Raw genomic sequence first — 16,937 nt, 5'->3', positions numbered from 1 at the left:
AAAATAATTTGCCCTCCCCATGGAAGTAAGCAAAATTAGTAACTGTCTGCCAGTGTTGAGCTCCCTCCCCGAAAACAGTTTCAGAGTCACTGGTTGGTTTCTTTTCACAGAGGTGCAGAATCACAATTGGTGGGTTTCAATATTTCATAAGCATGCTCATCATTTGGTCTTTGATTCTGCTATCCCCAGGGAAATTTGCTTTTTCGCAGTCACAGTTATATCTAGCAGAAGATGCTGTGATTGTATATCAGTTTGAATGTTAAAATCCTGTAAAATTCCTACTTCGTTTTTAGCAACCCTTTTCAGATGCGTGATCACATCACGTATTTGCAGATGGTAAATTGTGCATAGATTCCAAAGTACCACAGCTGGTGATTTATCACAGTATTTATTAGATCTGAGTCTATGCAGTCTTGCTTCGTGAACACACCAGCAGTTTCATCTTTTTCTTTACATAGATGGTTTTTACTATCTGTAGCTAATTTCTGAAAATGTTATTGATGTTATTGGTCCGAATCACCTGTTTTTGAGCTCCAAATAAAAATCCTGCATTTTCCTCCCTCTGCAATAATTTCCAGATGTCCCCTTGCTCAGCTTTCCCTTCTGAACTCATAATATACTGGCAACATAGTGCTTTTTTTTACCAGGCTCCAATATGATTTTTCCTAATTTTCTTTTGTTTCATCAACAATATATTATTTTTATATAGATGTTGTTGCCCCCACACCTGTCTAGAGGGTGTGGAGGCAATTTTGCCATATTCTTTTTCCAAAAGGAAGTGACCTAGAGTCATACAGCAATCGATTCATAGAGTTGGAAGGGGTCTCATGGGCCATGGAGTCCAACCTCCTGCTCAATGCAGGATCTTCTGCTGGAGCTTCCCCTGTAGGTAGCTATCCAGACTCCCTTTACAGATATCCAGAAAAGGAGACAGTACCATTTCTCTAGGCATTTGGCTCCATTGCCAAACCATTCTTACTATGAAGATATTCCTTCTAATGTTCAAACATAATCTACCTTTCTCTAACTCCAAACCATTAGACCTGGCTCTACCCTCTGGACAACCCGTCATGTCTTTAAAAGAATGCACTCATGTCTTTCCTCTGTCTTCTCTTCACCACACTGAACACACTCAGCTCCTTCAACCTTTCCTCATATGTTCTGTTCTCCATATCGTTTATCATCCTTTTTGCCCTTCTCTCACTCTGTTCCAACTTGTTCATATCTTTATTAAAATGAGACACCCTCAACTGAACACAGTACTCCAGATGAGGTATGCCCAGCACAGAATATAGTGGGACTGTTACTTACCTTGACTTGGAAACTGTGGTTCCATTAATGCAGGCTAATATAGCATTTGCAGTGCTGGCTTCATGTTCAACTTACGATCAACAGTAACCCTAAAGTCCTTTTCTCATGTAGTACCACTGAACCATGTATCCCCCGCACCACCCCAGCTGAGTCTAGTTGCTACTTCATGATCTGAATTGCTTCTGCCCTTCCTCCCCTCCTCACTAAGAAGCAGTATCTCTTCCCAAGACAACTTCTGCTGGCAGAAAAGGAAACTATGCTCTGATGTCATATCTCAGCCATTATTCATTTCTAGGCAAATGAGTGAAGCTACTGGAAGACCAGTTTCAGCAGACAAAATGAATAACAGCATTCATTATTATTAAACATGGGACTGTCCTGATCCTACAAGATGGAATCTGGTGTGCACAGAGACAATAAAAAGCAGAGTAGGATAGTTAAGCCTTCTTCTCTAGTATCTCTCTGAGTGACTAAGATTGTTATGAGAGATTGTGTATGCAGCCTTATCTGAGGCTGGTTCATGAGAACATGTAAAACAACATTGGTTTTGGTCCTTTGAACTCCCTGAACTAGGAGATCCATATAAACCAAGTCCCTGATGACTTTTCATTGCCCCTTGAAAGTGTTTTTCTTACCAGGCAGATCTTGGGCCTGAACACTGGATGACATTGATGACTCCTTTTAATGTCTTTATTTTGTCCTTTTCAAAAAAGGATGCTGGTTGCTGTTTCTTATATGTAGTAATATGATTCTTTCCCCCCCCCCCCCCCCCAAGATTATGCTTTCTTAACCTTGGTTTATTTAACTCCCTTGAATGGTTTGATTTATGAACTGAAAAGGAAGGATATAAATACTCTGCATAAATAATAGTCTGTATGTTGGAAACCCTTTCAGCCAGCAGGTCTTGAAAGCAGCAAGCATCCCTGGAGTGGGCAATGAGTCAGCAGTGGTTCCTTTCAGGTCTACGCAGGTGCAAACTATGCATATACAGAGGAAATGATGCATAAGAAGAGCCTTGCTAGACTGTGCTGACCCTGTGATTAGGCAGAATGAAGTGGCTGCTTCAGACAGTCATTTATCAGTGTCCTGAATTACAGTGGGCATGTGGTATCTGCTGGGATTTGGGTCCAGAAAGCCCCCCCCCCCCCCACTGATACCAAAATCAGTGTATGTTCAGTCCCGTTTTATACAATGGCAAAGGAGAGTGGTGTCCCTTATATAAAACGGCAAAATCAAGGTTTATTTTTTAGATTTTTAAACTGCAGATGGTTGAATCCATGGACAAAGTATCTGTAGATACAGAGAACCAACTTTAAAAGCAAATAATTAGTTATTAAATCATAAGTTCGATCTTAGATGAGGGTTCCACAGTCCACTCAGCCTTCCATCCTTTCGTAGGTCAGTAAAATGAGTACCCAGCTTGTGGGGGCAATTGACTTACACATTGTTTATGTCATAGTTTTTTTCAGCTCCTGCTTCCTACTTTTGATTTGTGTGAACCAGTGCCTGAATGTTCCAACAGTCTGAACTGTTGCCTTGAAATAGCCTTTAAACCAGTGGTTTCCAAACTTTGGTCCTCCAGGTGTTTTGACTTCAGCTCTCAGAAGCCCCAGCCAGTTTGGCCAGCAGTCAGGAATTCTGGGAGCTAAAGTCCAAAACATCTGGAGGTCCAAAGTTTGGGAATCACTGTTTTAAACCAAGGTTGTCTCTGGTTTCTACCTCTCTGTGTCTGAATCCACATACTTTATATGAAGGAAGAAACAGATATCCCAACCTGTCAGAAAATATATTAACATAACAATTTTGTTCTTTTATGTTTTTATATGAGAATAATTGTTGGAGAAAACATGTATCAATATATAAATAGATGTACATTTCATACAAGCGAGACAGCGAAAACTAATTAATGTAAGGACAAGATTAAAAGAGGGCTTGTTTTGAAGAAAGTACTTACAGAAAAACAATCTATTTTTCCTGGTAGACACAAGTGTGACAGTGATTGAAGGTTTATAAGAAGAGGACTTTGTTTGACTTCAGAAATCTTTGGGTCGATAGAATAGCCTTTGAATAATATCCTGTTCTGCAGAGAAATTTAGAGTGAACTGAGCTCACTTTATAGCTAGCCAAAATAGCCTCTAGAGGTCACTGTTTCTCCATCAATGTATGATAAGAAGAAGCAACACAAATGAAGGGAAGATAACTGAATTTGATGGATAATGTGACATTCTCCATTCAAGAAATAATAGCTGTAAGTTGGCAAAGTCCAGCTGAAGTGTGAAGGCAATGTTTTAAATGAATGTAGAGTACTGCTCAAGACAGAAAGGACCATGTGCAGCACTCCTGTTTTTGTTGGGCTGCAGTTCTCACAAGCCTTCATCACTGGCTATGGTGGCTAGGGCTGATGGGAGTTGCAGTCAGACAATATTTGGAGAGCTACAACTCTGGCTAAAGTGTGTCTGCTATTAGAAGTCTTGCCTTGGTGGCAGTGGGTCAGGAATTTTGATGCCTGTATAGGTTGTATAAAAGAGATGAGGGAATGAATGATATTTGGAATGAGGAGACATATGAAGATGAACCCCAAGTTCTAAGAGTGTACCACTCCATCTGATAGTCCTGATGAGGAATCTGTACCAAGGACAAGGGGCTACCGTCAGAACAGAATATGGGGAAACAGAGTGGTTCCCAATAGGCAAAGGGGTCAGGCAAGGCTGCACCCTCTCACCTTACTTGTTTAACTTCATAAGTTAAACATCATAAGAAAAGCAGAATTAGAATCAGAAAAAGGAGGAGTGAAGATAAGAGGAAGCAGCATTAACAACCTAAGATATGTGGATGACACCATAATATTAGCGGAAGATATTCAGGAATTGGAACAATTAATAAGGAAGCACAAAGTTGAAAGTGCAAAGGAAGGTCTGATGCTGAACATAAAGAAAACAAAAATTATGACCACAGAAGAAATACACAAATTCAATCTAGACAATGAGGAAATTGAAATAGTTAAAGAATTTCCATATCTAGGATCAAGCATTGACCAGAATGGAGAGTGCAGTCAAGAAATAAGAAGAAGACTAGAAATGGGAAGGAAAGTTATGAAGAACTGGAAAAGATACTGAAGAGCAAAGTCATACAACTGAGCACTAAAGTCAGAATCGTTCAGGCCATTGTTTTCCCAGTTACCATGTACAGATGTGGATAGTGAAGGAAGCAGACAGAAAGAAAATCAACTCATTTGAAATGTGATGCTGGACAGCCAAGAAAACAAACAAATGGGTTCTTGAACAGATCAGTCCAGAGCTTTTTGGAAGGAAAGATGATCAAGTTGAGACTATCATACTTTGGCTACATAATGAGAAGGCACAGATCACTAGTAAAGAAAACAATAATGCTAGGAAAGGTAGAAGAAAGAGAGGAAGACCACAAACCAGATGGATAGACTCAATCGGGGGTTGTGAGCAAGGGCTTGTAGGATCTGAGCAGGGCAATGGAGGGTAGGGATTCTTGGCGATGTCTCATCCACATGGTCGCCATGAGTCTGAACCGACTTGAGGGCAGCTAATAGCAACAATAACAACAGGTGTATATGTAGCCCTTGTCCTGATGAATCTGGCCAAATGCATGTGAATATTATTTCATTATTTACAACACAAAGGAAGTAGCAAAGACTGGGTAGTGGTTATAAGATTTATAGCTAAAAGTGGAAAACCCGCAAATAACAAAAGCACTGTTTTTTTAGCCTGAGAGAACCCCCCCTCTAGGAATCTCTAGGTCCTCCAGCACAACTCAGTGGTCAGCATCTGCTAGAAGTTGACCATAGAATTGAGCTGGAGGGCCTACACATGTGTAGAGAAGTGTTCTCTCTAGAAATTTAAGTCTTCCAGCATGACGTTTGGCTGATATTGACCATAGAGTCATATCGGAGGAACAAGAGATTCCTAGAGACAACATGTAAATCAAATCAGTGAATAATCAAATGCGCAAAAGTCAAAGCCATAAATTTGGAGCGCCGACTGTACACTCAAAACCTAATTGAGACAAAAGTTCCAAAAGGGTTAAATAGTTGCATTTTAAAGATCCCTACATTATGACAGTGATATTACATTAAAACTTTAAAAATATATAAAAACATAATCTCCTCATTAAAAAGATTGTTTTGCCACTCAACTTAAAAACCAAAGACCTGCCTATATAAAAATGTTTCTGCCTACCAGCAGAAGGAAAGTAGACAGTTGATGACTAAACCTTATGTAGAAGGGAATTCTATAAGTTGGGGAAGTTAGGTTACCACTTCTGGAAAACCATGGTTCCACACTACTGTTTTATACAATCCTATGGCACCTACTGCTTTATACAATCATATGACACTTCTTAGTTCATTAAGGACAAGGCTACTTATAAAATCTTGTCCAGTTAATCAAAAAAGCAATTGAAAGTAGAAGCAGTATAGAAAATAAGAAGGGAAAGCTACCCAGAAGAAATAAAGTATGTTGTTTCTTTAAGTAAGATTAACTCATTCAGAACACTTAACATTTTTCAGAATGGACTTTGATGATGAAGATGGTGAAGGACCCAGCAAATTTTCAAGGTAAGGTCAAGGTCAGATATTTATATTTGACTGTCAAGATGGTGCTGAAGCATCTTATAGTTAATAGCAAGGTTGTCTTCTGATTAAGGCACCTTAGCCAATGAAACACATGAAATGCAAATAGGTCTTAATTACACGTATTTACATAATTTGCTAGTATTAGTCTTATACCTAATATTTTTTGGTACTGTACAAAATGTAAAAATAAGGAAGAGTCCTGCCTCCAGGCTTACATGTGAAAGAATTTTTGATGCTGGATGCATGTCTCATAGCAGAAATCCTCTTAAAGGCATTCCTTCTAAGATGGTATTGCCATTACTAGTTTTTATAAACACTTTTATTTTTATATTTTTTTACAGAATTAATTTCTTCCTGAATGAAAGAAACTCTTTTTGTTCATCAAAATGGTTTATAATTGTTGTAATAGTAAATGAAAATTCAACATTGCAGCCCTATTTGAAGTGTTGATTTTACTAGGAAATTTATGCCCTTCCTTCCCAGTACCAAGATAGAACAAGTCAAGGCAGTTGATTGATTGTATACTAGAATAATTTTTCTCTTGTGTTGGCAAAGCATGGTGCTGCAGTATATTGGGCTGTTCTAGGAAGTAAGACAGAATAACCAGGGTGCCTCTTATAATATGTCAAACTCTGTAAGCATTTATCACTCGAGTTTTATTGCATAGTCCTCCCACAATCTGGATCAGCACTTTCTCTTGAAATGAATTTAATGGCAAAGCAGTATTTATGTGAACAGCTTCCTTGGTCCTCTTCTATCAGTCACCTATATGTGTCAGTTTGACATATCTGCAGTCCTAAAAGTAGACTTCATGAAAACAGCCTCTCATATGCTGGTTTTCTGCTCAGTTTTTGCCACTGTTTATTTCTTGACTCTAACTGCAGCACTATGGCAAAGTCTGAAACCTTTGATAGGTGATGTCTCCCAATCATTTTACGGGGGGAAGGGGTTGGCCTTTGTTTCTCCAGATACCAATTTTGGACTGGGCTGTTGGTGCATAGTAGGAAAATGGTCCCTGCCCCCTATGTTGTGGTTCACCTCTGCTTTAAGCCATAGCTTAGGTAAGTGTCTGAACAGACAGGCCAAAATAAAACTGCTTCGGGTCAGTTTGGAGGTATGCTGTTTAAATGGAACATGCATCTTCAGAGGCCAGATGCTGCGCCAAAGCTGTTCTTCAGTCCTTAGGACTAGAGCGTGGCTTTGGTGTGGCTTCCAGCCTCTTAGGACGAATGTGTTATTTAAACAGCATACTTCCAAAGTGGCCCGAAGCAGCTCTATTTTGGCCTGTCTGTTCAGGCACAAAGTTACATTTTTGAACCACATTTCCCAGAATTTCCAGCCAGCATGAGTACTAACCATACTGTTTTCTCATCTATTTACTGTGCTCTTGCTTTTGTCTTATAGGTATGATGATCAAATCTCTGGTGATAAGGAAAAATATGCAAGGTAGGCGCTGAGAGAACAGTGAGGGATAACGCTACCTAAAAGAAAAACTGAACGTTTCAGGCTTTAGCTCTTTAGCTTAGAAATTTAGTTCCTCTTGTTTGTGGTTTGAATGGTCAAAAGGATGGATGATCCAGAAAAGAATGGCCAGATGGGAGAAAAGAATTGTTTCAGGAAGGTACACACTTGGAAGGATCTATTCTGTAAAATGAAAACAGAGCATGTTTGTAATAGAGTCAGTTTTGGTGCATTTACAGAGAAGAGTGTGAACAATGGTTTCAGCTCCCTGACTTTTAGGACGATTCCTTGGAAAGTGAATAACATGTGCATCACAGGATGTTAGAACACCTCAGCTTTGATCTAGGTAACAGTTGTTTGCAATCCAAACTCATGGTTGAACATGCAGACATCTCCATCCTCTCCTCCTGCTACAAAAACCTTCAAGGTGACTTATACTTTCAAGGGAGAAGGCTGTAGGTCAGTAGAAGAGCCCAAGCCCTGCACTTAGAAGGTCTCAGATACAATCAGTGGCATCTCTGTCTCTTCTGTAAGGTTCAGGGACTGATTCATTTTTATTTATTTAATATATGTCTTACCTTTCTCCAAATATGGGACCCAACAGATTAAAACAGAGCCAAAAAAAATTGGAAAGATTCTTCTGCTCAAGATATTGGAAAGGTCCGACCAATTAGAACAGATAATTCTGGGCTTGGTGTAGAAATGGTATAGCTAGATAGAAGGTGGTATCTTAAGTTCCAAGTAAAAAAGTTTAAAATAAACACAAGTTGAAAGCTAATTGAGTGGCCAAGATCAGCTAAAGAGAAGATATTCAATAAAAATAGGATGTCAGGTAAATTATTAATTCCTGTTAAGAGATCAGGGCTAAACAGGGGAAACCTTTGGCTAGAATTCTGAAAGATAGCAATGTCCGCACCAGAAATAGGAACAGTTACCAGAATTACTCAGTTTGCATGACCAATGGGTGATTCTGGTATTTATAGTGCAAAAATAAAACTTTTGCAAGCTCTGGTCAGCACTCTGCAAATTTGCTAAGAGATGAATCTGTACAATCAAGCTACCTACCACCATTACTGGAATTGTCATCAATAGTCAACCACCTAACCCTCAAAAGCTGGAGTTGGGTTGCAGATAAAGGTCTTTATTGATGCACATGCTGTGTCACCTGTACTTGTTCATTGCCACTGGAGCTATGAACCGGGGTCAGGTGGATTGTTACACCCTCTAAATTACACTGCAATCACTGTCTAAATTTGGTTCAATATTTTCTTGGAAGCACACAATTTCCTGTGTTTCAAAGACAAAATGTAACAAACAGCATACCAAACTGGCTGATATGTTTTAATATTTGCAGCAAAAAAATCACTGCAGCAGCTGAGCTCATTTTTGCTTGCAGTGGGCTTTGGCAGACCTTTTTAGCCTTAAGGTATCACTGAAAGCTTTGACACTGCGTGTATGTATATGTTACTTTCCTGCAAATGAATTGCAGGTGGGGTGTGTGTGAGAAAGATGGGCCAGACCATGTACACTGAATGTTCACATATTCAGCATTACTGAGAGGTGCAATCACTTTTACTCTATCTCTCTCACCCACATTAGAAACATGTTAAAACTATTAATTAATAATTTTGTATTGACCTCTACCATCACACGGGGATTTACCCTTCTCATCTCAGTGAGGGAATGGGGTTCACTTGCTGGCCCTGAGCCTCTTCTTACCTCCATCACCTATCCTTTTCATCTTCCATGTGAGTGGGAAAGGTCCAACATACAGTAGCTCCCAGCACAGTTGAGAACTCTAATCAAAAAGAGTTCTAAGGGTCAAAACATAGTGCAGAAATAATCCAGTTTGAGACTGCTTTAACAGACCCGGCTCTATACTAGGGAATTAAGGGCACTTGTTTTGTGGGACATTTAGCTTTCTCGAACAAAGAACATTGGTGCTGCAAGTACCATTCCCAGAATTCCCTAGCACTGAGCCAGGACAGTTAAAGCACTCTCACACTGGATTATTTCTGCAGTGGCCCTATGTCAGTTAGTCTGAATGAACTACAAGGGCTATGTAGTCCTACCCACACCATGCAGGAACATACAACTAAAACACTCCCAAGAGAAGGCCATTCAGCAACTTTTTAAAGACCTTCAAAGAAGGATGACCCATCACCTCCAAGGCAATCTATTCCAATGTTGAATAGTTCTTATTGTTAGGAAGTATCATCAGAATGGTGAGGTAGAATCTCCTTTCTTTAATTTGAATTCATTGGCTCATGTCTTAGGCTATGTTCATTGTTGTTTTTGGAACTCTGGATAAGGGAGACTCAACCTATATGGTAATGTAGGGTATATAAGGTAAGGTATGACTCTGAGGTAAGATTGACTGAGCAGATTGGTTCAGTTGTGGGAATAACTTCACTTATAGTACATTAACCAGACTTGCTGTGTGATGGATGGGACAGTTGACTTTCTTAAGGCTTTGTTTCCCAGCTTTGGGATCCTGTAGTGCTTTCTTTGAAATGCTTTTGCTCATCTCCTGCCTGCTGTCAAGAATGAGATTGGACTTGGAAGTGGGAAATAACAGAAGTGTTCAACAATCTGTTGCCTCCGTGCAGAGCTCCTGTGTACTCCAATGCATACATGGAGCTCCCTGGCCTGTAAAGACCCACCCTGTTAATTTCAGTGGAGGAGGAAGATCTGTGCCAGGAAATGTGAAAGCGGATCTATTTCCTCCATTGCAATTTAAGGCTTTGTGGGCAGGGGAGCTCCAGGTGTGCTCTGTGCCTGTAAGAAATCACTGGGATTGGGGTTGCTTGCCATAGATTTCTGAGCTGGCAAATGGAAGGCAGTAATGTTTGATTCCTTAATGTGCATTAGAAATGCCAGGCTAATCCCAAAGTATTCACTAGCATAATGGCATGGCTGTGACAAGCAGAGAAAGAGGCTGTGCATTGGGGGAAACCTGTGACATGAACCTTTTTGGGGGAGAAGAGGAATTGTGATGAATTGTCATCATCCACTCCATCCTGGAGGATCCCTCAATAGTGTAAATTTACAGCACTTTATAAATAAAGGATAATAATAATAATAATAATAATAATAATAATAATCTGATTGCCCACTTTTGGAAATTTGGGGCAGCTCTTACCTCCCGTGAATGCAGCACTGTTCCATGGTTATCGCTTCTTTTCTTGAGGAGAAAGGATAACGTACAGATGGAGTTCTATGTTTGTTGGACTTCAAATCCTATCAGACCCAAATAAGCATGGTAAATAATTGAGGAAGATGGGACTTGTAATCCAACAGTACAGCCAGAGGTTCCCTACTCTCTCTTATGGCATCAATGTCATACCCTCCAAATGTTCTGATTTGGCAGAAACAATCCTGATTAACTCTGCTGTTCCACTTTTTCAGCTGCTTTTAAAACACCCCAGTTTCTTTCTCTTCCCCTCACTTTTCCCCTTGGTCTTCTATAGACTTCAGTTGCTGCAGACTGCTCAAAAAGCAAAAGTAGGTTGCACTCCATTAATTCAGCAGGGAGGTAGGAGATAAAAAGGGGCAGACTCTTGCCCTTCTCTGTTGGCTCAGCCAAAACCAAAATGCTGCAGCCTCTCCTGGCTTGTTTGTTCTTCCTCATTTGTAACTTTTGTCATTTTGACCACAGATTTGTCACCCATGTCCTGGTTTTCATCTGTGAAATGCGGAGGATGTAAAATTTAGGGCCATTGAAAAGTAACAGTTTTATACTACAGTGCTCAAACTTCCCCAGTGAACATGGCCCTGGCCATTTTGGCTGTGGGATTCTGGGAATTCCAGTCCAAGACAGAAACATGCCTGCATTCTGTTTGGGATAGGTGTCTAAAATTGCCTAACTATAACCTAGCAATTCATTATGCTGCAGTAGACTTACAGTACAATTCTTGATGTGTCCATCCAAAGTAAAAACCACTTAGTCATAGCTAAGATTGTAGCAATCCCATATAACACAATGGGAGCTGCTGGGAATTGATCCTTCTCCTCTCTGCATAGGCTTGTCCTCTGGGTTCCATTTCTTGGCCATGCTAGCATGTGATGCAACCCTTTTTACTACGCTCTGATCAATTGTAATGATTTCCAAGCACCACATCTTTTACCGACAGCATCTCGCTTTCTCTCTCGGTTTGCTCCTTCTCATGTGTGTTTAGGGAGAACCATAGTGAGATCGAGAGACGCAGGAGGAACAAGATGACCCAGTACATCACCGAGCTCTCTGACATGGTGCCCACCTGCAGCGCCTTGGCGCGCAAACCTGACAAGCTGACCATTCTCCGCATGGCAGTGTCACACATGAAGTCTATGAGGGGCACTGGGAACAAATCTACCGATGGAGCATATAAGCCTTCTTTCCTAACTGAGCAGGTGGGTGGCTTCATGGGTATGGAAGTACTGAAGGCAGTTTCACACATTGCATTGCCCATTGTATTCGAGAAGCTGTAGTGAAAATGTAAACTTTGTTGTATTGTAGCAAGGCTGAATTTTATCTTGTTTGGGCTGCATTTTATTTTATTTATTTATATCCTCTCTTTCTCCTTATACAGGATTCAAGATAGGTTCAAAGCAATTAAAAACATGGTACAGCTAAAAAGTATTTATACAAAAGTTTAAAACACAATTAAACCACAGTTTAGTTAAAAACACAAAACTAAAACAATATAAAAAACAATTAAAACATACCACAAACCTATTAAAGGCTTCTGTTCAAAACGTGTGACTTCTGTAACCAAACACAACAGCTGAATGTTGCATTTTTCCTCCATCCTACTTCTTTGTATTATTCACTGCAACCTACTTAGTGTGTCAAATTCCCATGCCATCAACTTTAGCTACTTAATCTGTTGCAGGGCATGATGTGCAAAGTCCGCATCATTGTGATGTTCAAATATGTGGCACATTTATATTCAGGGCCAGTAGTGCCATTAAGAAGACTGTGGTAACAGTCTCAGACAGCAAATTTGGATCTTGTGAAAAGGCAAGCAAATTGTTAATTTTTTCACTACTATGTTTTTAATGTCAGGGAAAGGGAAAGGTATTTGTAATATCTTTGGTCACGTGTGCCAATGGCAGGCTTTAACTGTTATGCCCTTCACCAGAGAATGGGGATAGAATTTTTTGCTCTGCCACAGGCAGCAAAAGATCTTTGGCTGGTGCTGCTTGCATTAAATATTATCAAAGAAAGGGGAGAATTTGATATGTGTGTCTTTTTGCCTGTATGTTTTGAGCAATATGTAGCCCCCAGTGTTATACTTTATTTATGGGGTGAGGAAGCGGAATGCACAGTAACATCTTACAACATCCTAAAAACACTGCATGTCATAAAGGATTGTTCGTGTGACCATGGAATTTCCACACCTCCTTCCTAGCATGTATAGGGCTGCACTGTTTCAAGTGCTTATTAGCCATTCTTCACTTTCAGGCTTCAAAGCAGTCAAACTGTAATATAAAAATCTAATTGCCATAAAACAGCATGCAGCTATGCAGCATAGTAAATTCCTGTCTTGATCCTACTAGAAAGACCTAAATGTTCTGAGGGGGGGAAGGCTTTCTAGCTGGGGCCAAAAGGAAAACAATAGTGGCAGCTGGCAAACCTCAGATGGAGGGAAAAGTCATGTCTCCTATCGTTCCCTACCATATTCATCCTTGCAGAGTTAAATGCATGTGAAACAGGAAGTATAAATCCCTGAGAATGAAGACTGAAGGAAACCTAGTAAGTAGGTAGGCAGTGTAAGAGCCTGGCAAATACAGCAAAGGGTGAGTTGTATGAGTGAAAGTCAAGCCTGGTACAGAAGGTTCTTTTTGAAAGCCCTAGCAACTCATGGAATGAATGAATTAAGGAACCGAATGGGATCTTTTGGGTGAATTTTTGGTCATTCTAAAATGCTCAGAGAAGCAAATGGGGACTTTACCTTGGGGGGGGGGGGCAGGACCACTAATTTGTGCAGCCTTTCTTGGCAGTGTTCATTTCACTTTCCCAGAATAACCAGGGTGTTGTGTTCTGCAGAAGAATGAGATAATGGCAGCTATCCGTAACGACAGCACATATGTGCTCCATGCATTTAAAAAATAATAGCTGCAGAGTAGTGAAAGAAAGAGAAATTAAAAACCAGAAGTGCCACTGGAAATGTAAAACATTTTTTTCTTTTTTAAAAATATATTTTAACATATTAGGAAGTGAAATCTGGTCTCACTAATAAAATGCATTGAGTTATATAGTGACAACAGCAAAAGTTTCACAGCCCTGTTAAAATTGTTTCTCATTTGACTGGCTCTCTAATACTTCCTTCTTGTTTTCTTGGCTAGGAGCTGAAACACCTCATCCTCGAAGCTGCAGATGGTTTTCTCTTTGTTGTAGCTTCTGAAACAGGCCGAGTGATCTATGTGTCTGATTCTGTTACTCCTGTTCTGAACCAGCCACAGTCTGAGTGGTTTGGCAGCACCCTCTATGAGCAGGTTCATCCCGATGATGTGGAGAAGTTGAGGGAGCAGCTCTGCACCTCTGAGAATTCAATGACAGGTCAGCGTTTTTTGTAGGTGTGAATCTCCTTGTTATTACAAGGCTGTAATAGTGTTGATGTCTATTATGAAAATGTCCTAATGCAATGTTTTCAAGCTATTTGATGTGAACAACCAGCAGTCCCCCCCTCCAGTGTACCAGACACCAGGATCATCCTTATACTCATTGGTTAGTATTGTTTCTTTTTTGGAAGCTTTTCAGGGACTTGCAGCAGATGGCTCAGGGACCGGCACTGCAGACCACCACTCTTGAGTAGCAGTGCCGTAAAGTGGCATTTTTAAAGGAAACTAAAACATTTATTATGAATGTTAGTTAGATAGAAAGTTACCTCAGCACATGTGCAATGTATGAGTGACTTGGCAACTTTTAGAATACTGTATTAGGGTGTATGAGATATGAGCTCAGGGCTCATGTTCTGTTCAGACTCTGGTCTTTCTAAATGTAGGACAGAAATGCTTTTCTTTCAGTAAAGTTGGATATTTGATTCATCAGCATAGCCTTCCAATCTTTCCTTGGTATAGCTGGGAGAAGCAATCCTGCTTCATTTCACCCATGGGCCCTTTCACACTACTCACTTTGATACCACTTTAACTGCTATGGTTCTTTCCTATGGAACCTTGGAATTTGCAATTTAAAGAGGAGTAAGTGGCTAAATACCTTGAAGGTACACAGTCCTGTTTGATCTTGGAAGCTAAGCACAGTCAGGAGACCACCAAGGAATATCAGGTGCTGTAGGCCAGGTTCAGAGGAAGGTAATGACAAACAACCTCTGAGTATTCCTTGCCTAAGAAAACCCAGTGAAAATGACACCATAGCTTAGCAAGCAGCTTGAAGGTGCACATGCACAGATCCATGCTGCCAGAGAGTGCCTCACCAAACTATAAACCCCAGGATTCCATAGCATGTATGATTCTAATTTTAGTGTTCAGCTGTATATCTTTACAATTTAGAATTCTGTCCAGTTCTTTTATAGCTGCCTTTCTATTTCCTAATCTTCTTCTGATTCCTTGACTACAATCTGTTCTGATCAATGTTTGTTCCAAGGTATGCGAGATTTTTAGCTATTTCGATTTACTTGTTATCTAGGTTGAATTTATATAATTTATATAAATCCTCCATGGTCATTTCAACTCATGGCAAATTATTTTTTGTTTTCTGTAAGTTTAACATTAGGCTTGCCTTTGCACTTTTTTCTTTGACTTTCTTTAGTGATTGTTCCAAGTCTGCGATGTTTTCTGCAAGAAGTATGTTGTCGTCAGCATATCTTAGATTGTTGATATTCCTTCCTCCTATCTTCAGCCTCAGACAAATCCCCTCTGAACAAATCTTGCAAAGAAAACATTGTGATATGTTTGCATTAGTGTTACTGTAAATTGGAAATTAATTGAAGCCACACAACATGAACAACATATGCTTAAAACGACAGTCTGAGGTCCACGCTACTCTTAATGTTTTTTGGCCTTTGATGGCAAATACAAAGAGTACAAAGACTGACTATTATTTTGAAGAAAAAGACATTTGGTTGCTGGTAGTATAATGCTGATCTAGGTAGTTTATCATTGTGTTTTTTTGTCTTAGCCACTGTCTCAACTTTGTTTTGGCTGCTGCTTACTGTTCAACTTGGCTGTGCTGCTAAATTTCCATTTAAGTTGTTTTTGCCTATGTATTTCTGCTGCCTTTCTGGACCTCTCTCTGTGTGTTTTTTCTCTAATGATTCCATATTCTGTTTCTGTGTTTAACTTCCTTTGCCTCATGATAGTGACTCTGAATTTGCCTGTTTTTCCCATTAAAAAATGATCACAGAGAAATATGGAACACCACATTCAGTGATATCTTCCATATTGATGGAATGTGATATTTTTAGACTGAAAAATGGTGAATTAAGAGACATGGTAAAATTGTCTTACATTTCTTGGGTTCAGGATACTATAAGAAGAATCATACTGGATCATGCCAAAGATTATTCAAAATGTGGTGGTTGCTTTCCACAGTGAACAGCCAGATGTTCTGGGAAGCCCACAAGAAAGGAATATACTATGTTAAGTTATTCATACCTGGAAGGGAGAATGAATAATTTAGGCTTCATCCACATTGCAGAAATAATCCGGTTTGACACCACATGAACTGCCATAGCACAGTGCTATGGAATTCTAGGAATTGTTATTTGTTGCAGCACCAGAGCTGCAACAAATTACATTTATTTATCTCAGGAAATAAATTTGGGGCAACAGCTTTCTAGATTATGGCTCATAGTTTTGTAATTCTTTCATGTATGAAACCTGCTTAGAAATATCTTCTTTATTCCAGCAGGCCTTCTGTGAGCTAGAAGCATCAATTTGGGGCTTTCTGGTCCTAGTAAACTGCCAAAACATTTTAATAGATAGCATTCTGGTTTTTTATGATATTGTTTTACATTCTTCCTTTCATGGCTTGGCAAACTAGTGAAGAGAAGCAGGCTCTGTTTACAGTATTGAATAAAATTATTTTCGGGGCTGGTAGAGGGAGGGAAGAACTCACAACTTGGCAAGCCATTTGGTCAGCCCCAAGACCTTTTCCAGAGAAACAAGTTTTTGCAGGGAAAAGAAAGGTCAGCGGAAGCATTGAAAGAGGAGCATGGTGTGGTGTAGCCAGCTGTTTTGCTTTGTTTGGGGCTTTTTCCCCCTTAAAAAAAAGGCTAGTTCTCCACGGCTAGCTGGATATTTGAATGTGCTTAACAATGCTGCTCAATATCAGGACCATTTAAGGAATGAAAGGGACTTTGGATGGCAAAAGTTGTTCATTTGACCTGCACCCTAGCTTTGGCATGGATGTCTGGATGACATGCCCCAATTCAGGCGTGAACAAAGTGCAGCGTTCTGAATGTTGTTGACCAGTGACTCCCATCATCCCTAGCCAACGCAGCCAATGGAGAGTACTAAAACATTCCTCTAATTCAGCAGCATCTGGAAGACTGTACTTTATCCATTACACCCTTAAGTGCTGACAGAGGTTAGAAGTATTACTACCACTACTAACTAC

The 16,937-nt window shown here is 39.9% G+C and overlaps 1 protein-coding gene across 6 annotated transcripts in view; it reads left to right on the top strand.

The window, feature by feature from the left end:
* Positions 1–16,937, top strand: part of ARNT2 (aryl hydrocarbon receptor nuclear translocator 2) — a 109,622-nt gene that overhangs the window by 19,296 nt on the left and 73,389 nt on the right. For 3 of the 6 annotated variants that reach the window (XM_089539071.1, XM_089539068.1, XM_089539069.1), the window contains exons 3-6: positions 5,849–5,896; positions 7,319–7,360; positions 11,554–11,767; positions 13,706–13,919. In XM_089539071.1, the coding sequence (XP_089395197.1) occupies positions 5,849–5,896; positions 7,319–7,360; positions 11,554–11,767; positions 13,706–13,919 (518 nt within the window). The remainder of the gene's footprint in view (positions 1–5,848; positions 5,897–7,318; positions 7,361–11,553; positions 11,768–13,705; positions 13,920–16,937) is intronic. The other 3 variants (XM_089539073.1, XM_089539070.1, XM_089539072.1) reach the window with 1 other exon arrangement.

This window comes from Sceloporus occidentalis, unplaced genomic scaffold (genome assembly GCF_023333645.1).
Source record: "Sceloporus occidentalis isolate IW3139 unplaced genomic scaffold, rSceOcc1.0.p SCAF_9, whole genome shotgun sequence".
Classification (NCBI taxonomy): Eukaryota; Metazoa; Chordata; class Lepidosauria; order Squamata; family Phrynosomatidae; genus Sceloporus; species Sceloporus occidentalis.
The sequence above is the reverse complement of the archived record's forward strand: the minus strand, read 5'-3'. Positions and strand labels throughout refer to the sequence as shown.